This window comes from Ilyonectria robusta (genome assembly GCF_021365365.1).
Source record: "Ilyonectria robusta strain PMI_751 chromosome Unknown BGZ61scaffold_17, whole genome shotgun sequence".
NCBI lineage: Eukaryota > Fungi > Ascomycota > Sordariomycetes > Hypocreales > Nectriaceae > Ilyonectria > Ilyonectria robusta.
Window position 1 is genome coordinate 280282 of NW_025764451.1, and position 19283 is coordinate 299564.

The 19283-nt window shown below is 48.8% G+C and overlaps 7 protein-coding genes across 7 annotated transcripts; 3 read left to right on the plus strand and 4 right to left on the minus strand.

The window, feature by feature from the left end:
• Positions 1-2062: 2062 nt before the first annotated feature.
• BGZ61DRAFT_535313 (uncharacterized protein) lies at positions 2063-2434 on the minus strand (the record flags this gene model as incomplete). The annotated part of the gene is made up of 1 exon (XM_046254258.1): positions 2063-2434. One exon carries the CDS (start codon positions 2432-2434, stop codon positions 2063-2065), a length of 372 nt encoding a protein of 123 aa, XP_046101059.1.
• Positions 2435-4566: 2132 nt separating this feature from the next.
• BGZ61DRAFT_65793 (uncharacterized protein) lies at positions 4567-6293 on the plus strand. Its single transcript, XM_046256959.1, has 2 exons — positions 4567-4837; positions 4901-6293. The coding sequence occupies exons 1-2, from the start codon at positions 4661-4663 to the stop codon at positions 6035-6037; spliced, it is 1314 nt and encodes a 437-aa protein (XP_046101060.1). The 5' UTR covers positions 4567-4660; the 3' UTR covers positions 6038-6293.
• Positions 6294-6440: 147 nt separating this feature from the next.
• On the minus strand, positions 6441-8138 carry BGZ61DRAFT_395470 (uncharacterized protein). Its single transcript, XM_046242927.1, has 4 exons — positions 7881-8138; positions 7447-7774; positions 7219-7392; positions 6441-7154 (listed from the first exon to the last, which is right to left on the minus strand). The coding sequence occupies exons 1-4, from the start codon at positions 8034-8036 to the stop codon at positions 6514-6516; spliced, it is 1299 nt and encodes a 432-aa protein (XP_046101061.1). The 5' UTR covers positions 8037-8138; the 3' UTR covers positions 6441-6513.
• Positions 8139-8478: 340 nt separating this feature from the next.
• Positions 8479-9379, plus strand: BGZ61DRAFT_395474 (uracil phosphoribosyltransferase). The gene is made up of 2 exons (XM_046242928.1): positions 8479-9005; positions 9080-9379. Exons 1-2 carry the CDS (start codon positions 8602-8604, stop codon positions 9273-9275), a joined length of 600 nt encoding a protein of 199 aa, XP_046101062.1. The 5' UTR covers positions 8479-8601; the 3' UTR covers positions 9276-9379.
• Position 9380: 1 nt separating this feature from the next.
• BGZ61DRAFT_590580 (methylmalonate-semialdehyde dehydrogenase) lies at positions 9381-11721 on the minus strand. The gene is made up of 9 exons (XM_046256637.1): positions 11465-11721; positions 11366-11394; positions 11175-11291; positions 10938-11108; positions 10717-10881; positions 9854-10652; positions 9636-9737; positions 9535-9585; positions 9381-9480 (listed from the first exon to the last, which is right to left on the minus strand). Exons 1-9 carry the CDS (start codon positions 11532-11534, stop codon positions 9410-9412), a joined length of 1575 nt encoding a protein of 524 aa, XP_046101063.1. The 5' UTR covers positions 11535-11721; the 3' UTR covers positions 9381-9409.
• Positions 11722-12175: 454 nt separating this feature from the next.
• BGZ61DRAFT_590581 (putative methylmalonate-semialdehyde dehydrogenase) lies at positions 12176-14057 on the plus strand. The gene is made up of 2 exons (XM_046256638.1): positions 12176-12834; positions 12908-14057. The coding sequence occupies exons 1-2, from the start codon at positions 12324-12326 to the stop codon at positions 13960-13962; spliced, it is 1566 nt and encodes a 521-aa protein (XP_046101064.1). The 5' UTR covers positions 12176-12323; the 3' UTR covers positions 13963-14057.
• A 35-nt stretch (positions 14058-14092) lies between these two features.
• BGZ61DRAFT_456439 (uncharacterized protein) lies at positions 14093-17503 on the minus strand. The gene has a single exon (XM_046246521.1). It carries the CDS (start codon positions 17458-17460, stop codon positions 14257-14259), a length of 3204 nt encoding a protein of 1067 aa, XP_046101065.1. The 5' UTR covers positions 17461-17503; the 3' UTR covers positions 14093-14256.
• Positions 17504-19283: the final 1780 nt, after the last annotated feature.

The following is a 19283-nucleotide window of genomic DNA, read 5'->3' on the forward strand; positions in this document are numbered from 1 at the left end:
AGTATTCACTGTTCACCAACCCCCTTTCCGATATACATCACGGATACGACCTTGCATCTCAGTTACCAATATCTTCAAACCCGACGAAGTCGAAGAGATCAAGCGACAGTGCTTCTCCAGGTTACTGCGTGGGATGGACATGGTAAAAACAAGAATTGCGCAACACTTCAATATTAGCACATGCATGTAGACTTTCTTTTGGTAACAACTTGGTATTTATCCGGCACTGGCCTTATTCAAGAAGAGAAAATTCGGCTAAATCGAACGGAATCCCGAGTGATAGAAATGGCCGCGTGGCTAATGTTGCAGGTACATACTCGCTCAAGCAGACCCCTGACGTGCCGAACCCGAGGTACGACTTCGATGGCATTCTGTACCAGGGGTGCCTCTACGCGCCGAGTTCATACGAGAACTTGATCACCAAAAAGTGACGGTAACTCCCAACGGCTTCGGTGCTAACCCGATATGCACCCTGGGTATCAGGCCATGCAATGATATGCGCGTGCTTCGCCCCTTCCGATCAACCGAGTGGTCGGCGCTCGACACCATCAGCTCCCAAGACTAACACTAAGAGCAAGGGCGAGAGAGATAAAGCATAACTACGCGCCCTGGGTAAAAAGGCAGATTTACCATTAGGCGGCAGAAGAAACGGAGACGACAACCTCGGGACGGTAGTCACTATACCGCAACCCGGCTGCGGGATGACTGCAGCAACACCTCTGCTTTTAGAGTTTTAAAACGTTGAGTGCGACACAAAAGATCCAGTAAGAGCCACTGATTCCTTGAGTCACATACTCCAAGCCTTGGGAGAATATCTATTCAAACGCGTATAAAGATACCACTCTGGGTAAATCCGCCGAAATCCTAGTTAAGCGAGCGCTACCATCTGTGTGACTGAATCTTATCCATTCCAGCGAATCCTATTCGTCCAAGAACCAATTCATTCTAGCCAATCCTCATGCATACTCCGAAAACTTTCAAAGATCTTAGACTCTTTCAGTGCCGTGGAGGGTGACACGTGGGATTCGTAATTGGGAAAATAGTAAGATCGACGAAATGTTTTCCGCATGCATCAGAAATGAGCGTTATGTCTTTGGTGAAACCAAACTAAAAGTCCCGGCTAATAGTAGGTGTGTAAATGGTATGATATTGATACGAGGAGAACCAATCATCTCCTTCTCCAACTACATGAAACAACCAAAGTGGTAAGTGGCAAATGATGTCCCGAACGCTTCTTCTATCCTCCCCTAGAGACTGTCGATCACTCTAACCAACAAACTAAACTCTACCCGGCGGATTGTAAGCGAAGACGCCGTGCTAACCGGTCCGTCCGTCCGTCCGTAACGGGCCAGTGTCCGTATCCTTACTTACGGTTGTGCCGTAAGACGTGCGTGACAGATGCGCAACACGGACCGAAACATATACCCAGAACTCAGGGCATTCGGTGATATCATTACTTCTTCTTGGTCTTTGATGTAGAGAGCATCCTGGACCAAATAGATGGTAGCAATACGGTTACGAGAGGCCGTCCACGTAGTCAACCGGCACGGGTGTGAAACCCCACAGTACAGGGCTCTACAAAGAGAATTAAATTGTCAATATAGTCAACTATATATAAAGCGTTTGCTGTAATAGTAATTCAAAAGGATAAATTACTCATTTCTATAGCAAGATAAAGCTGTCAGATAGTAGGCATATTCGGTCCATTGATGCCTGATCACGGGGTACGTGTTGTGTATGTTCTCTCCGTAAATTTCCGTCCTTGAAGGATCTACTGGTCTAACGCAATCTCAAGACCCCTGGCCCGCAGCCGACACTCCGGCAGATACTTTCTATTCAACAAAGCCCCTATTTTTAGGTCACAAAACGGCGCTGTGTGACTCCCCGAAAAGATTTAAATTCAGCTCGTTAAAATAACTAACTACCCATTCCTGGTAGGTTGATCGCAACGTTAAATTGACCTGAATAAGCTAGGCATAATTGACCTAGATACACGCCCATACTTCATCATCGGAAAGACCATTCGATAAGCTACTGCATTTCGATCAGGATAATCGATACCTCAAGCTTCAGTGCCCGCAATAGCGTCGACATGGGCATCGCGGCGTTTCTTATCCTTGGCACCGGCGATAGCATCAACCCCAGTGTAGATGTAGTCCGGGTTGACCTCGATTGGGTCACGGCGTTTTTTATCCTTGGCGCCAGCAATGGCATCAACTCCGGTGTAAATATAGTCGGGGTTGACTTCGATTGGGTCGCGGCGTTCCTTGTCCTTGGCACCGGCGATGGCATCAACTCCCGTGTAAATGTAGTCGGGGTTGATTCCTGCCTCACCACGTGTTCCAAGCTCGGCAATCTTAGGCACAGCCATAGCCGAAGACCACATAGCAGGGACAATCGCGGACACAACAGCTAGGTTTCGGAGGAGGTACATATTTGCAGTATGAAAGATGATATCGTGAGTTCGAAATAAGTATGGCAGATGGAAGGGAAAGTAATGAATCGATATGTACGATCGACTTGAAGACAAAGTGATGTATAGGAAATACTAGAAGCTACCCCAAAGGGATATCGAGCCATTCATATAGTTTCAGGCACGAAAGCCTTCGGCGCTGAGATGAAGCTTCTTCAAGACATTTTTGTAACAGCTGGCTATGTTAGCCCAATACAAAAGTCAAGATTCCGAATATGTGAGAATTGCGTATATTGGTCCCTATCCTGGCTCTACTGGTGACCAAGTCGAGCCTATTACACATAATAATGATGGGTAAAAATCCTGCTTCAAGTCTCTCCGCTATCAGTAAAAAGGCTACGTCATGATGCATAATGTGCGGTTGTGTTTTCAAAAGGACCTGGACTTGCCACGGATGGGGGGACAAAGTTCAAACGTCAGATCTTCTAAACTTTGTCTTAGATCTTTTACCTCGGATTCTTTACCTCGGATCCTTTGAACTTTGTCTCCTCATCGGCAACTGGCTCGGCATTTACTAATAAACGGGTTGAGATGGCTGGTCCTTCTTCTTGGCTGGGAAGTGATTGCAGAAATAACAAGACTGGTCTCATTTCTGAGAATCGACTCAAGTACAGATTCTCGGAAGAAGACGATAGCTATTCGAGAAGTATTACCATTTTTAAATCCCATATCGTTCATTGATCCAGGAACAATGAGTACCAGCAGTCGCAGTTCCCTGGACTTGGAGGAAGACATGAACATGCTAGCTAACGAGAAGGCCTATCCCGCTGGCAAGAGGCAGAGGAGACGGTTGTTTGTGGTGGTGGCTCAGTACGGTATTCTTGCGATGTCTATCGCTTCATACGCATTTTTCTTTCACGCATATGTGAAGACTAGGGGGGACGTTTGTTTTCTGTCGGCCCATGGTGGTGACGCTGTTAACGAACTCGAGCGTAAGTTATGAATCATCCCGGATGGAGTTCAGTGTCTAATGGTTGGATGGAGGTATCTACTCGGACGCCCCTTTTGATACGAAGACCCGTGATTTTGAAGAGTATACCCTCCGGCCGTACTTCAACTACCCTGACGACCCGCGGGCCGCCCAAGATTTGGATATATGGCACCACGATCTCAGCGGTAGGATTTTCATCCAAGTTTCGATCAAGTAGCCTCATTGCATGGACCCTTTCTGACTGAACTCTTAGTTGGAATGCTGGCTATAACGGAGGAGGAAAACTCCAAGCTATCGAGAGGAACATCAGCACCGCTATACAATAGCCATGGGCGAGTTGATGGTTATTATGTTGTGCAGACAACCATGTCTCACCAGCTTCATTGCCTGGTAAGTATACTGGATTGAACCAGTTTTTTTCTGAACCGCTATATTCATCCATCGGCTAATTCTGGGACGTTTCAGAAGATTCTTCGCGATCTTATTTGGGACTTGTACGTTGAGAAGACACAAGATTACGACAAAACAGCGCACGCAGATCATTGCATTGGCTACTTCCGCCAGCATGTGCTTTGTCATTCGGATCTCACACCTATTTATTTTCAATGGGATGGAAAGACAAACAGCTATCGTACGGATCCTCATCCAACACATTCATGCCGTTCGTGGGACGCTATTTGGAAATGGTCTGCGGGGAGAAACAAGACCGGCATGAGGGTACACGCGGACCATGTGAAAGTATTCAAGGAATTTCAAGCATTGCATGGTACAGATATGCACAGCGGACATCACGCGGGGCATTCAGATTAGTTATTTATTCTATGATGAATATCAGGTTCCGTAGCTCTAAACTGTTAGGAGAACCATGACTCCCTCTTTTACACTACCTCCGGCTGTCCACCGATTTTTAGCGCAGCCCCGCCCATAAGCCAGACAATGACCAGGATGGCCCAGTATGGTAACTATGGTATAAAAGTCAAGCCATTATGCATACAAGCTGAAACTGTTGGTTCCGGTGAAAGCTGGGCCTACGTCATAAGTCATCAACGTGTCAGCACCAATTACATAAATGCCTCATCCCTCGTGTTAACGCATCAAATCGTGGGTGGCTATGTCGGTCCATCGTGGCGCCACCTGCGCATACAAACAAGCTTAGTAGCACGTAGAACGCGAATTTTGAGAACTGTAGATGACCTCAAGCTCGAATATCTGACCACAAAGACACAGAATACGCAGGAGCCAATACATACGGCAGCATGTCTGCAGAGATATGCCTTCGTCCTGATAGTAGCGGCCGTATCGACGGATATTTTCGGTGCCGAGGTGCAGACGGATGGAACTATGTGGAGGATGGCATGTTCGACTGTGACACACACTATGGTCAGTGTCGGTGTCCACGGTTGTCAGCGGATCCAGATATTGCAGGTCCAGGTGTATGTTATGCCCATCCTGAAAGATTAAGGTGTCTGACTCTGGAGAAACTGACAATCATTCAGGTCATTTCGGCTTTTATGGTTACTGCCGGATTGACGGTCATCGCTACTGGACTTTGTTTGATGCTCAGTCGAGTGAGTGTTGAGAGGGTAGAGGTTGAGCAAGCCGATGGGAGCAAAGAGCTCGTTGATTCCTCTAGCATTAATCCGATCGACAAGTGCTTCCGCTGGGCCATCTCAGACCGCGTTCAAAAGCGATTGAAACACCCTGACCTTTGGGCCAACTGCCTGTATGACCTGGTCATGTCACTGAGCGACCAGCAACTTGTGACTGGCTTTGCTATACTAGTCTCTGGTCTTATCGGACTTGGAAATGGGACCATCACCATCTATCATTTCACTACAGTAACTGAATTGGCGTGGTTCAGCTCCAATACGCATTTATTGTCGCTGTTGGTGGTCCACAGCTACGCGGATAGTGTGAAATACTTCTCACCTGAGCGAGACGATCCGAAACGCCAGTACCTGAGTCGGCAAGCGATAAACTGGATAAGAATCACTTTGATGAGTTTGATGGCGATCCTACTACTGTTCGGTAGCTGGGTCTCGGCCTACGAAAATTGGAACAGCGAGTACAACTGCCCGGCCAAATGCACTCTTGGAAAGGCTCGCGGGGGTAAACCCTTGATGTGGATGCGGGTCGACTTTTTCTACGTCTTTTACAATTACGTTCCCGGCATACTTGATCTGATCCGACCATTTCGTCTCTGGTGGATTGACCGTTTCAGATGGTACTGTATCGACTCGCGCGGTCAACCTGCAGATAAGAGCCACACCAGCTTTTGGGATATGCCTCCAAGGGCTCTTCGATACGTGGGGATTATTTTCCGTGTCTTTTGGTATATCCTCGCATCAGAGACTGTGTCCTTTTTGGAGATGGTATACTGGTTCACGTCGGGCGTTATTTCGATTTTTGACACCCAACAATTTGGCCATTCTATAATGAAGAATCCCGACGATGAGAAAAAGCTGGGATTTGGCCAACTGGTTCCGGTCTTTTTGCTGGTCATTCAAATAATGCAGTTCTCAGACTCCTATGCAAAGAATTCATGGAGGGTAAAAAAGCGCGAAGAAGGTCGTCCTCGCAATGTGCGAGTTCGTCGCGTTGCGGCTGATACGGCCTATTATCGTTTGGAGTAGCCGGCGGTGTTCTTCCAGGGATGACAGGATATATCTGATATAATGGGTGCGTTACCCAAGGAATAATCCGAGTCGGTATAGTTTATGTTAGCATGTAAGCCGGAACATGACACTTGGCATAGCGCGGTCTTACATTTGCTGATATCCAGGCAATTATGTTCTTAATGGTGTCTAGAACCGTTGGTAGACTGCGAGCATCTGTGAAAATTGGCGCATATTAGTACAGCCAATTTCAACACTGAAAAGTGTATACTTGACAGCACTACTCATCTCGTCCCAATCGCCCTTGGAGACAAGCCTGACTCGCGATGTTAACTTAGTCTGATGCTATAGGGTAGCAACTTCACATACCACACACCTCCTCGAGATAAGCCTAAGCACTGGGTCAAACGATTGTAAGGAAGCTTGTTTTAGTTGTCTAGTTTGCTGTTCATTTCTTCTATCTGTTTGAGCTGTTCGTGGCTAAGGATGGCAACCTAATACAGAGTACCGTCACCGTTTACAAGAATCGGGCTTGACTTCGTCGCTGGTCTATGCGAAGCTGCAAGCTCGCGACCTGACTTCCAAGTGCCAGCCTCCAGCATTTGTGCCATACTCAGCGTGACGCCTAGTTCACCGAACCGAGCAGAAATAATACCATACAGCTGGTCCAGCAATGCCACCGTCATCGCCCGCCACTCCACGATGACATCTGAAGTAGCGTCAAACTGTGGAAGGTCTTGGCCAGATGTCTTCTGACCAACTTCCAAGTCCTTCTGTTTTAGGCTCAGGACTTTAAGATCCACGAATAGACCGCCATTGCGGTACTCAGGGAGACCAGTTCCTAGGTCGGCCTTTGCCCAAGTATAGCCGAGTACTCTCGTAAAAGGTACTGTCAGAGAATATGCCAACCACTGGGTGAGCTTATGGAATGGCTGGATCGTGGTTCGGGGGCGTATATCGTTATCTGCCTGAGCTCGAACATTGAGAATTTGAAGTGGCCATGCATCTCCAATAGGCTGGTCATTGACTCGAGTACGGTTCGATGGCCAGGAGGGAATCAGGGTACGTTGCAAGCACGACCAAAGGACTTCGTAGTCCAGGACCTTGGCCTCGACGTCCGAGCTTGTGAGATAATCTGAAAACATAGCGGGTTAGTAAATGACGTTTCGTGAGTGCAAAGAAGCACCAGAAAAACTCACCAACGATGTTTCCTGGGCGGCCAGATTCTCCATAGATTTCCGGGAGTTTTAGAAGGGATGCTCCGACGTCATTCAGTAGCTGAACCCGAGATGATACACCGACTAGCGGATTTTCTTCGGAGAGCTGGAAATATCGGATAAAGGTGTCATCGTCTAAAGATAACAGCCCATTTCCTACATTGTCAGGTCAGCGAAGGCTCTAAGTAGTGATTTCCGAGAGACGCTTACCATTCACAGAACTTTTGAGTGATGCATCTCCGGCGAAGGCTCCAGCCGTGAACATGTGTAGTGAGGCCACCGCGATGCCTTCACTCCTGGTGTAGAAGTCTTCCGTGTCTGGCTCTTTGAACCGCCAGTAATCACCAGCGCCGGCATCAAGAAGCACTGACACGAAGAATAAATCTATCAACCGTCGAGTAACTTCCTTCGGATCTTCGCAACCTTCTTTTTTCCACTGGTCGCAAAGCGCGTCCACGCGTGCAACGCCTCCCACGTCGAAATGCTGCCATCGCCCATGAGGTGGGATCTGATCAAACTTGTCTGGACCGAAGTCGCGCTGCGCAATTTTCCATTAGATCCGGTCTTCCAAAGCAGGGATCACTCCAGTAACATGACAAGACAGTAAAACGTTGGGGCTTAGAGTCATGTCAAGACTAACTTACCTTGATAACGTCAGTCACAAAGTCTGCGACTACAGCCATGCGTTCAGAGTCATAGTCAAAATGAATCAATTCGCCGTTAATTGCAGAGTCGAGGACCTTGCTGGCGTTGGCTCGAACAGCCTGAAGGGAAAGCAAATACTCTCTGTCGTCATCCATTGTAGTGAAATTTGATTGCAGTTGCTGAAGATGCCTCAGGGTTGGCTCCAGTTAGGAAGCGTATAAAATGCAATCCTAGAAAAAGAGACAAAATCACAGGATAATCTGGGACTTCAATCTCATGATCAAGACCACCCATCATGTTTGTTTTCGAGTATCACAAGTCCAAGGTACCGAGGTATCCACTCATCCACGATTGTCGCGATTGTGGTTAGCCCATCTGTCCTTATCACGATCTTTCGCTCTCTGCACGCCACTGTTATCTTGCTTAGAGGGGTGAGCGTAGCATTCCACACGCACGATAGCGAGATTAAGATAAACCGATACGGAACGGTGCAATTAGGACAACACAGGGATCCAATGAGAGATAAGCCAGCTCCACATCGTGAAGCAGCTGTTAATTCCCTGTATATTGTAACAGGAAATTCCGACCAGTTTTCATCAAGCAGCTGTATCGTTGGTGTCTTTCACATACTTTATTGTAATTTTCAACAAGACTCGTCCGACGACATACACACCAGTCAACCATCGGCAAGACTGAACAACCGCCCAATTTATACCCATCATGTCACCAAACGTCGTCATCAGTTCGAACGCTGAGTTCGAGTCAAAACTGGCAACGTTCCGCGACCAATCTCTAAAACCCGTCGAAGTGTATGCTCTCGCAACCGAGCTCACCAAGCTTATCGCCAAAGATGCCATCAAGCCAATTGCGCCCGGCGAGAAAGTGGCCATTGTTGTTGTCCTACGCTCAGGCATGGTTATGAGCGAGCCTTTTACATCACAGTTGCCGACCGACACAGATTTGGTCGTCTACCATCTCGGCTTATTTAGAGATCCAAAGTCTCTGCAGCCAATAGAGTACTACAACAAGCTCCCAACCAAAAACCCAAACATCACCCACGCCTACGTCCTGGATCCCTTGCTGGCAACTGGCGGTACCGCCTCTGCAGTCATTAGCATTCTCAAGTAAGTTTGCCTAGAATGTAACCCTGCTAGTCAGGAGGCTGCCCATATATGAGTGAGACTAACCCGTTGTACAGGGATTGGGGCCTACAAGAAGTTACATTCGTCTCACTTCTGGCCAGCAAGATCGGATTGGAGAAGGCTGGTGAGGTATGGCCTGAATCTTCGCGCTTCGTTGTTGGAGCCGTTGACCCAGAAGTTGACAGCCACGGCTACGTGAAGCCGGGCCTTGGAGATATTGGCGATCGTCTGTTCGGCACTGGCAAAAATTGAAATGACACGCGCGACGAGTGTATAGATCCTCCAAGTTTCAACGTGGTATATGTGTAGCGTCTTAGATGGGATCTTATTGCCCCGTATGCACAAAATGAAGAAACTGCAGCTTTTATTGGTTGTAGTAAAAGTAGCTATCGCCACAATGTTGTTACTGTCTTCGTCATAGTGAAGAATTGCCATGATCGACCCTGTCCACTTATATCTAGAAGATTGTATTTTAGCTCCCAGGATCACCCATCTTCAAGGGTGTACTTACCACCGATAAATGAATCTTTATTACTGGTTCTAGGCAATGGGCCTGATGGAGCTGAATATTGATCAGTATGCACTGGGACCCAATAACATTGCTTTACTTACCCAAAACCGGAACGTTGATGCCGATCTGGCCGATGTTGACTTCCTGCTGGAAGGTTTGGGCAGTTCTTGGGTTTGACGTGAACAATGTACACCCATTACCATCTATATTCGTAGTTAGTAATTCAGCTACTTCGACAAGACGGGACTTTGGAGATCGAACGTATTTAACGGACAAGTGTAGTGAAGGAGGGATGTGGTTGTATAGGTAAATGACTTACATCGATTTTCGTTAATGACATCAATGGCCTCATCTAAGGTCTCAACCTCGAGACATATAAGAACAGGTCCAAAGATTTCTTCCTGATAACATTGCATATACGTCTTGACGTTGGTCAAGATGGTCGGGCCCACAAAGTTACCATCAGGATATCCGTCCACGGAGCAGTATCTCCCGTCCAAGACTACTCTGGCGCCTTCTTGTTCCGCGCTGTTAATGATGCTAATAACCCTCTCCTTTGCAGATGCGCTTATAAGAGGCCCCATCCCAACTTCCGGATTAGTGCCGCAGCCGACTACTAGAGACTTTGCAATTTCCACAAGATCCTGGAGCCATTCTTTGGCTGATCCCACAAATACTACCAAGCTCAAAGCCATACATCTTTGCCCTGCAGCACCAAAGGCGCTGCCCGCAATCGCGTAGAGCGTTGATATCTTGTCCGAATCTTCCATAATCACGCCGTGGTTTTTGCCGCTAGTCTCAACTTGCACCCGTTTTCTGTTTGCTCTGGCATGTTCACACACACGTTCTCCAGCAATGTCAGATCCTACGAAGCTGACTGCCATAACTGCTGGTTGGGATAAAAGAACATTGACGGCACTGGCTCCCCCATGAACAACATTGAAGACACCGGGAGGGAAGTCAGCTTGGAGAAAACTCTCTGCCAAGATCATGGCAGCGGTGGGTGTTCTTTCGGACGGTTTTAGGACAACGGTGTTTCCCGTCATGATAGCTAGCGGAACAGACCATAGTGGTATCATGAACGGGAAGTTGTAAGGCGTTATAGACACACACACACCCTTAGAGTTGATGACGTTAGCAGAGGACACGTATCGGGACGGAGGCTGCAGAGGCTAGACATACGACAGGTTCGTGGAACGTGTGTACCCTGACTGGGTGATTCGAAGAGTAAGTTCCCATCATCTCGCTACCAATTGCGGTGGCCGTGAGGATCGCGTCAATACCCTTGTCGAATTCTGTCTTTGCATCCTGCATAGTCTTGCCACCTTCCTCGATGATGCAATTAATCTTTTATCCCAGGTTAGCCAGAACCCGAGGAACGATCAATGAAATGGACAACTTGCGATGCGAGGGCCATTTTGGTACAAAACGTTGACCAAGTCTAACAGTTTTAGTCGTCGAGTTTGGAAAGAGGTTGAGGCCCAGCTGGGCTGTGCTGAAGACGCCACAGCAACCGCATGCTGCACCTCTAGAACTGTAGATTCAGGCACTCTGGTTAAAAAGGCTTGGGTAGCCTGGAAGCATGTATTGTTAGCTAACAGTCCGCGACAATATGATGGATGGTGGGTTCTATTACTTACTGGGTCGTGAACTTTGGTCCACGCGCGGGATTTTGACAAGATGAGCGAGTTGTTGACGAAATTATGCGAGACACTGGGATCGAGATTAAAAACCCCGCTTAAATCCGAGAACGTGCTCTGATGAAGTGTCAGTCCGAAGGATGGCAAGCCCTGAGAGATTAACCTCGGCGAGGGGAGGGATCACGACAAACCTCGGTGTAGCCATGGTTCGAAAATGGACCTGATGTGAAGTTGAGCATTAGTTCAACGATTCAACGACATGAAAAGACCAGGAGATGAGAGGTTCCTACCGCTATTGTCACCAGCAAAACTGCTTCCGCTGCCGCCGACAATGGGGCTGTGGATTGGGTGGCCGGCCATGACCTGAACTGAACTAGCAGCTTTGAGGGGATTTCAAGCCACGCTCCTGACCCGTGCTCAGTATCCCGGTTGACCTGTTTAATCCTACACTTTCTGATTCAGAATCAAGGACAGGCCCATTCAGGTCCCGGATGGTGGAGTGTGTTCTGGAGTGAAGGTTTGGCACAGCTAAGATGGCACTCTGTGCGCAAGACAGACCCCTCTCGACCAGGTGAGAAACAAATGGCGAGATCGCGGGGCCACGGCTTGAGGATACAGACACACCATGCTGATTTCAATTTTGGTTCTAATTTCGCTGTACTCTCAGTTTAATTGGTTACGATTACGACAAGCGTTATCAATTTGCGTTAGTTATCGAGTTTTTGTTATCAGCTTCCTTTATCGGCCATTTCTTCCTAGTTCCACACCTCTACCCCCTGTCACAACCACGCACATGTTTATCTTATCTCAGGTTCCCACGGCTGATGGGCGTCTTGTCATGCATGGAACGAAATAAGCGTAGAACGTGGAGTACCTATTGGGGCACTGGGGTGGAATGGAGACTGAGTGATACGCCAATCTGTGTTGGGTGTGAAGATTGAAAATTGACGATAACGTGTCATGGCCACGATCCTGACATGGTACCACACAAGCTGGTTACTGCAAGTTTGCTGGCCTTAAGAATACGCTGCATCGCGTGATACTTTGAAACCCTCATGAAAATATCGTACGCTGCTTGTACTTAGAACTTGAGGTATCTATCACGGTACCCGATTTCCCTTCTTTGCAAGACAATCTTCCGACGCCGTCATGACCGAGTTAGCAATGCAGTCTCCACCGTTACCCTCGGTAACAACGCACGAAGAACCGGAAACCGTCGAGGACATTCCGTATTTCGTCGACAATAAATTTCTCAAATCAAGCACCACCAAATTCTTCGACGTCCATGACCCAGCCACCAATTACCTCATCTCCCGGGTCCCACAAAGTACCAATGAGGAATTGACAGCTGCTCTGGCATCAGCGGAAAAGGCATTTCCGCTATGGCGGGCAAAGAGCGTTATGGCTCGCCAGCAGATCATGTTCAAGTTTGTCGCGTTGCTTCGGGACAACATGGATCGCTTGGCGGCGAGAATTACGCGCGAACAGGGCAAGACATTTGCTGATGCCAAGGGAGATGTGCTTCGAGGACTGCAGGTTGCTGAAGCTGCCTGTGCTGCGCCGGAGTTTTTGAAAGGCGAAGTTCTCGAGGTTGCGAAAGACATGGAGACAAGAACCTACCGGGAGCCGCTTGGTGTGGTTGCGGCAGTGTGCCCGTTCAGTACGTCTTTCACCCCGAGACTCGCCCTCATTTGGGTCTAAACTCCATTACAGAAAGTGTGCTGACCTTATAGATTTCCCTGCCATGATCCCTCTGTGGTGTCTTCCAATAGCCACCATCACCGGAAACACTCTCCTCCTCAAACCCTCAGAACGCGTGCCTGGAACCGCCATGATTCTCGGAGAGCTCTGCCGAGAAGCTGGGTTTCCAGATGGTGTGGTAAACATCATCCACGGTGCCCACGAAACGATCAACTTCATCCTCGATCAACCTGCCATCAAGGCAATCAGCTTTGTTGGGAGCAACGCAGCTGGCGAGTATATCTACTCGAGAGCCTCCGCCAACGGCAAGCGTGTGCAAGCAAACCTGGGCGCCAAGAATCATGCGGTGGTCTTGCCAGACTGTGATAAGAACCAGTGTCTGAATGCAATCCTCGGCGCGGCATTCGGCGCAGCTGGACAACGGTGTATGGCTATCAGCGTGCTATTGATGGTAGGAGAAGCAAAGAATTGGTTGCCTGAGCTGGTGGAAAGAGCCAAAACTTTACAAGTTAACGCTGGATTTGAGAAATGCGCCGATCTAGGCCCTGTGATCAGCCCTCAAAGCAAGTTGCGCATTGAGACTCTGGTCGAAAGCGCGGAAAAGGAGGGTGCGACTATTGTGCTTGATGGTCGAGGTTACAAGCCTAGTAACTACCCCAATGGTAACTGGGTTGCGCCTGTCATCATCTCAGATGTAAAAACGTCAATGAGATGCTACAACGAGGAGATTTTCGGTCCCGTGCTGCTATGCATGAGCGTGGACACGCTGGACCAGGCAATCGAGACAGTCAACAACAACGAATACGGCAACGGCACTGTGGTATTTACTCGATCAGGCCCGACGGCCGAGTCCTTCCGACGGCAGATCGAGGTCGGCCAAGTTGGCATCAACGTTCCGATCCCTGTGCCATTGCCCATGTTCAGCTTCACTGGAAACAAGAGGAGTGTGGCTGGGGGTGGTGCAAGCACATTCTATGGAAAGCCAGGAGTCGACTTTTACACGCAGCTCAAAACGGTCACGGCGTTGTGGCGTAGCGGAGATGTTGTTAGTACCAAAACGGATACTTCCATGCCAACACAGAGTTGAGGCAAGCGATGGTGTTTAGACTATAGGTGTAGCAAAAAACAACACCAAGTTTATGTTTCATCCCATCCCGCTACGAATTAGTTTTGTTGACCGTGTCCATCGATGCCTATCATATTAATAGTGCATGTGTATTACGTGAAAATTCTCCATTCAGCTGCACGTCACTCAAGGTACAAATTCCAATCGTCTGATTAATAACGCCATCACCTCCTTCTACTCAGAGTCGTTTCTTCCGAGGGAATCTACTATACACTTAACTACTACATCCCGGGTATGCCCTACTCTGAGCCTAATCTAATAAGCAAACAACATGTGGGTATTCTCCCGACCCGAAATACACTTCACAGCCCCATTGGAAGAGTAAACAACAGCAGCAGTCTTCTCAGTCTGTAGCCAGCCGTCCTTCTTAAAGAAATTATTATGAAGAAAGATCGACTCCTTCAGGGCAAATTTCTTGTAGAGCTTCTCGTAGACTTCCTGGTCCTCGACTTGCTCAAGTCCCCAGATAACTGCATGGATATGTATAGCAGATGAGACTGAACAAGTGTAATTTGACGTGGCAAACGTTGCACTCTCCGAGTCGGCGTGTCTGCGATCGAAAGTGAGCGTATACGTACGGTTGGTGTCTTGTGGGACGACAAAGCCGCGAATTTCGCCGTCGCTGAAGCGGTACACCACGCTGACTGACTTGCGGACGTACATCCACGGATCGGCAATGGGAAGCTCCTGCTCATGCGTTGGAATCACAATGTCCTCGCCGTCGCAGAACTGCCACTTTGCCAGGATTGTGATGTCCTGCCCGCCGTAGTGAGCGGCTAGGATCTTTGGCTGAGTTCTTAATGGGGGTGATGATGGTTTCTGGTGTGTCTTCTGGAGAACGCCGTGTTTGGCGAATTCTCGCGCAACTTGCTCGAAGCTAATTCCATGATCTTCCCCCGGCGATGAAAAATAGGTGCAAACCCATCGCAAGAGGATGTCTGCGCGGTTCCATTCCTGGTTCCGGCGATAGTTGTCGGCTGTCTCGATGACCAATGCTAGTAGCTCGCGAGGCTTTGGCGAAGGGAGACTTCCTCTAAATGCCGGTATGATGCAAAGTAGAGCCTCGGAATAGGTCCCCAGGCCGCTTTGTACGAACTCATTAGCGATTGTCTCAACAGTCTGGCTCTCCAGCCGACCCGTGCCAGCACTCTCGCCAACAATGGCCTTGCCAAAGGTCAACAGACCACCTAGCGACTTGACAAGTGTAGTGAACAGTTCTTGAGCGCACACATCGAGGAGTGAAGTTTGTGACCCATGAAGACTAACAAACTGAACTCGCAGCTTGCGAATTGACTCGGGTTCTCTTTCTGCTTGGGGAACTGATGTCCACCCACACAGTCGATGCAGTGGCGCATTGAGATCGTCGGCATTGGGAGCCAGGTTTTCCCAGTAGGGGTCTTCGTTAGGTGCAGCCATCCATCTCCATAGAGACCCAAAGCTGTAGGATTCCTGCGGCTTGACCATGATGGTTGTGGTTTGGAACTTGACGGAGTTGGGCCCCAGCCAAAGGTTTATCTCTCCGTCAGCGCTGTTGGCCCTATCAGACCAACCTTGGTCGTCAGGGCCTGCGGAGACAATTCTATCCATCACAATGTCCTTAGCTGCATTTGGAGAGGCATCGGCATCTTTGTGAACAAGGGAGTCATAAGTCATGGTCCATAACCAAAGACCCAATATCGCCTCGATTTTTGCAGAGTCTATAATCCAACCCCTTTGAGATGATGGAGAAAACTTCTTGAACAGGATCTCGATGATTTGGTTCGAATAATCGTCTTCTTCCATGTTTTGAGAGCCAACTTGTACTCGAATATTGATTTCTCTCTTTTGTGATTTTCTAAACAGCTTTTCGGCGATTTGGCAAAGGGCTGTCGAGATTTGCTTGGCCTTGGCGCGGACTTTGATAGCATCGTCTTTCCACATTTGGTATTCCGAGGAGTCGAGGCGTTTGAGCGAAGTATGGCCTGTCAAATGCGCAAGCCGCTTGCGAATATGGAGTAAGTGCTGGATGTCGTCTACTCTAACCACCTTGTCAGGATCAGATATTGGTAGTGTGTCATCTGAGCTGGGTAGAATTGAAGTATCCACGGATACCGATTTTGTGTCGTGTGGGTCGTTTTTGAAAGTGCGGGTTGATTCCTTGCCCTGAGTAGTCGTATGCGACGCGTCGTCATAGAGCCCGGTAACATGCAGTTTGTAGTTCTGCTGTGCTATCTTGAAGGACAACCAATCCAGCTCGTGACCGGAAACAAGATCTGGGATATGGCCAAGTTGGTTGGACTTTTTGCCGAGTCTCTGCATGCGGAGGCATCCGCGCAGGAGACTCATGAGAAGTGTAACGGCAAGTTGAGCCAGAGCAACCCAAGCCTTCATTCCTCGCAGGCCGATGAATTGCGCAATGTAGCCAAGTGTCACGGCTGTGATGGCCAGTATGGTATTGATCTCGAACAACCTCTCGTCGAAAAACTTTCGAGATGACATCCAAAGTCCGTGAAGAGCGTGTTCCGTATCCTCGACATGGCCGTAGGGATCGAAACTTTGATCGCCGATGACTTGAGGACCCGGTTGGAGCCAGAAGAGACGCGGACATTCTCCTGCAGGCTTCTTGCCCCGTCGACGGAAGCGAACTTCGTGCGTGGTCTGACCGATGAGATATGCGCACGCCCACATCCCGGCACACATGACAATTGTTCCAGAAATGAACATGATTGGCGCGTAATCTCTTGAAGCAGGTTTTCCTCCGTCGTTGAGATTCCACTTGAGGACCCAAACGCCCACGCCAGCCAAGACGAGAACACCGACTTGAAGAATAACGCCGGTGGCAGCAATAGCGACAAATACCCACTGCGGCCGTTTGACTATGCCAACGTTGAGCGAGAGGTTCGGGTTTGGTGCAAAGTCCTCGGCCAAGGCTTCTTTCTTGCTAGGCCGCTCAAAGACGGAGCCTTCGACCCTTTGCCAATCATCAGAAGATTTAATTCCCGTGAAGTAGTTGCGAGACAGGCGCAGTTCCGAGTCGTCGGACTTTCCGGAGACACTTGGCGCTTTCGAGGGGTCGTACACGAGCTCAAGGACGCTCGGCTTGCCCAGAACACGTGCGATGCCACCCCGGTTGAACAATTCGCAGACGTCTCGGCTTGTTGAGGTGCATAGTTCGGCCTCGATGACTCCCTCGCCCTCCTGAGATCTCCCAACGAAAGCGCGCAGGGACGAGTGGCCGCATACACGAATGGTCGACACTATCGCGGTGAGAATCCCAATCGGGGCCATGGCGAAGATGAGATAGTCGAGGAATGAAGTGCTTTCGCTGAGGTACTGCTTGGTCATGGCATCGCCGAAAAGGGTGAGAAGGGGGCCGAGATCTGTCGCGAGGTCGTTTGAGAAGTCGCCCAAACTGTCACCGGCCGCGACTCCCACAGCGTGCGCAACGATGGCGACGAGGAGCAAACGCATTTTGGCCATGGCTGCGTTTCCAGGCACAGAATGAGTTATTTGATCATTGCATTGTGGGAAGATGATGATTACGGTATTAAACCGCAGCCTTGTGAGGAAGCTGAAGGAATCCATCAACTTCGGCCCCCAATACTGTGCCTCAGGCATTACTACAGCAAGACCCTGGTCAAATGGGAGAAATTGTGCCGCGTTGTATTTTAGACGACCAGGGTTATCGCAGCGTCGGCGTCTCCATTCGAATACAGTAGTAAAAGCCGGGTTGGTATCCATTTGGGGGAGTCGAGAGACAGTAAGTGGTGATATCCCCCAAAGGGTAGTCAGCCAGCCCACTGTTCCACATCAACGTGATGAAGCTGACAGGAGAGCGATGCTCAATGCGACAAGTCGGATTTGGCCAAAATCACAAAAGAATATTATTTAAAATGACCATTCACTCGTGTCAACTACGTGGCTTGAAACTATCAAGACGAAATAATTGCATTGTGTTGGCAAACACCGCTCCCATTGGTTTCGTCCCATACTGCAAAGTCTAAGTGAGCTGGATGCTGGGGAACGGGAAGTGCATCCTTAAATTATTCAGACGAAGAAAACGTCGCAGATCTATTTTATCAGCGCAATTACATCTCCTTCAACTGTTATAGGTGCTGGGATAGCACCTAAGAGCCTATGACCGTCCCTGTTACAGCACTGTTGAGTACTTCGGCAGTTGCAGTATTTTATAATTATAAAAGAAGCAGCCCTCAAATCGACAGGAAATATTATATTGCGGCAGCGGTTTATTTAATTCACGACAGCAAGGTCCAGAATAAATGAAACCTAGGAGGTCATGGCTGGGCATACTTCACCCAAAATAAAGTCGACAGAAGTACCGTCCGAAACAGCGATAAGATACACATCAATGGAACGCTGCATGCGACTTTCGCCCAACGCCCTGTCAAAATGCGACTCCCGGTACTAATTCGAATCTGGCAGCGAACGGGTACAGTATCTTGCCCGTCGCCCCAAGTGGCTTGTTCGATAAGCCGAGGAACAGCGCGTCCCAAGTAAATTAGCATTGAGTTTAAGGTTAACTTGGTGATGGAATTAACTTATATTGACAAGAATGCGACGGTGGACAGTTGTGAAATCTTCAATCTCCTTTTTAGTAATCATTTATCCATCAAAGCCACTGTAGTTATAAATTCCTGCTCATATGCCTCCACTGTTGTCATTGAGATGCTGCTGTACGGAAATGGATCACGGCGAGACAGACTTGAACTAACCTACGGCATAGGCGGATGGATTTTCAGGTAGAATAGATTTGCGATGGAGGTAACTACCATCAGCATTACTAAGTCAAGGCTCGAATGCATCGCATATTTGGGCATCCATACGAATTAGTTTGGGCTTGCGTCGGGGCAGTGTGCTCCGATGTCCGGCATGCGTTGACAGGGTTCATTGCAGCTTTCTCTTCCAAGGCCAATCACTAGCTTCCTGCGATTGACATCTCATGTGATAGTACCGTCATTTCAACTGTGTGACGCGGCGCAGAATCAATCTCCGAGTCTAGCGACACGATCTTGCGAGGTTGGGAGACTGGAATTAGTTGAGCGTAAAACATTGTACATGGTGATAACCACCTCTCACACCAGACAAGCCACGAGCCGCAGGACTGCGATCGACAGTGCAAAGACGTCACCTGCCGCATAACTTACCATCGGTCGATATCACTCCGTAATCGTGAACTGGAGCACACGTCAGACGCGGGGTACAGCCAGCCACTTGGGCACGTATTTAAAGAGAGAACGCGCAGGATCATCAACTCAGGACAAGCCAAATCAGTCATTATTCGT

What these genes read in the sequence shown, in the direction of transcription:
- BGZ61DRAFT_65793 (XM_046256959.1), top strand. Translation starts at nt 4,661, where the DNA reads ATGTCTGCAGAGATATGCCTTCGTCCTGATAGTAGCGGCCGTATCGAC. An exon ending in CAGATATTGCAGGTCCAGGT is followed by an intron (nt 4,838 to 4,900) that starts GTATGTTATGCC and finishes ACAATCATTCAG; the next exon opens with GTCATTTCGGCTTTTATGGT.
- BGZ61DRAFT_395470 (XM_046242927.1), bottom strand. Translation starts at nt 8,036, where the DNA reads ATGGATGACGACAGAGAGTATTTGCTTTCCCTTCAGGCTGTTCGAGCC. An exon ending in ACTCAAAAGTTCTGTGAATG is followed by an intron (nt 7,393 to 7,446) that starts GTAAGCGTCTCT and finishes CTGACAATGTAG; the next exon opens with GAAATGGGCTGTTATCTTTA. An exon ending in CCGCCCAGGAAACATCGTTG is followed by an intron (nt 7,155 to 7,218) that starts GTGAGTTTTTCT and finishes CTATGTTTTCAG; the next exon opens with ATTATCTCACAAGCTCGGAC.
- BGZ61DRAFT_395474 (XM_046242928.1), top strand. Translation starts at nt 8,602, where the DNA reads ATGTCACCAAACGTCGTCATCAGTTCGAACGCTGAGTTCGAGTCAAAA. An exon ending in GCAGTCATTAGCATTCTCAA is followed by an intron (nt 9,006 to 9,079) that starts GTAAGTTTGCCT and finishes CCCGTTGTACAG; the next exon opens with GGATTGGGGCCTACAAGAAG.
- BGZ61DRAFT_590580 (XM_046256637.1), bottom strand. Translation starts at nt 11,534, where the DNA reads ATGGCCGGCCACCCAATCCACAGCCCCATTGTCGGCGGCAGCGGAAGC. An exon ending in ACCAAAATGGCCCTCGCATC is followed by an intron (nt 10,882 to 10,937) that starts GCAAGTTGTCCA and finishes CTGGGATAAAAG; the next exon opens with ATTAATTGCATCATCGAGGA. An exon ending in CATCAACGTTCCGGTTTTGG is followed by an intron (nt 9,586 to 9,635) that starts GTAAGTAAAGCA and finishes ATCAATATTCAG; the next exon opens with CTCCATCAGGCCCATTGCCT.
- BGZ61DRAFT_590581 (XM_046256638.1), top strand. Translation starts at nt 12,324, where the DNA reads ATGACCGAGTTAGCAATGCAGTCTCCACCGTTACCCTCGGTAACAACG. An exon ending in TGCGGCAGTGTGCCCGTTCA is followed by an intron (nt 12,835 to 12,907) that starts GTACGTCTTTCA and finishes CTGACCTTATAG; the next exon opens with ATTTCCCTGCCATGATCCCT.
- BGZ61DRAFT_456439 (XM_046246521.1), bottom strand. Translation starts at nt 17,460, where the DNA reads ATGGCCAAAATGCGTTTGCTCCTCGTCGCCATCGTTGCGCACGCTGTG.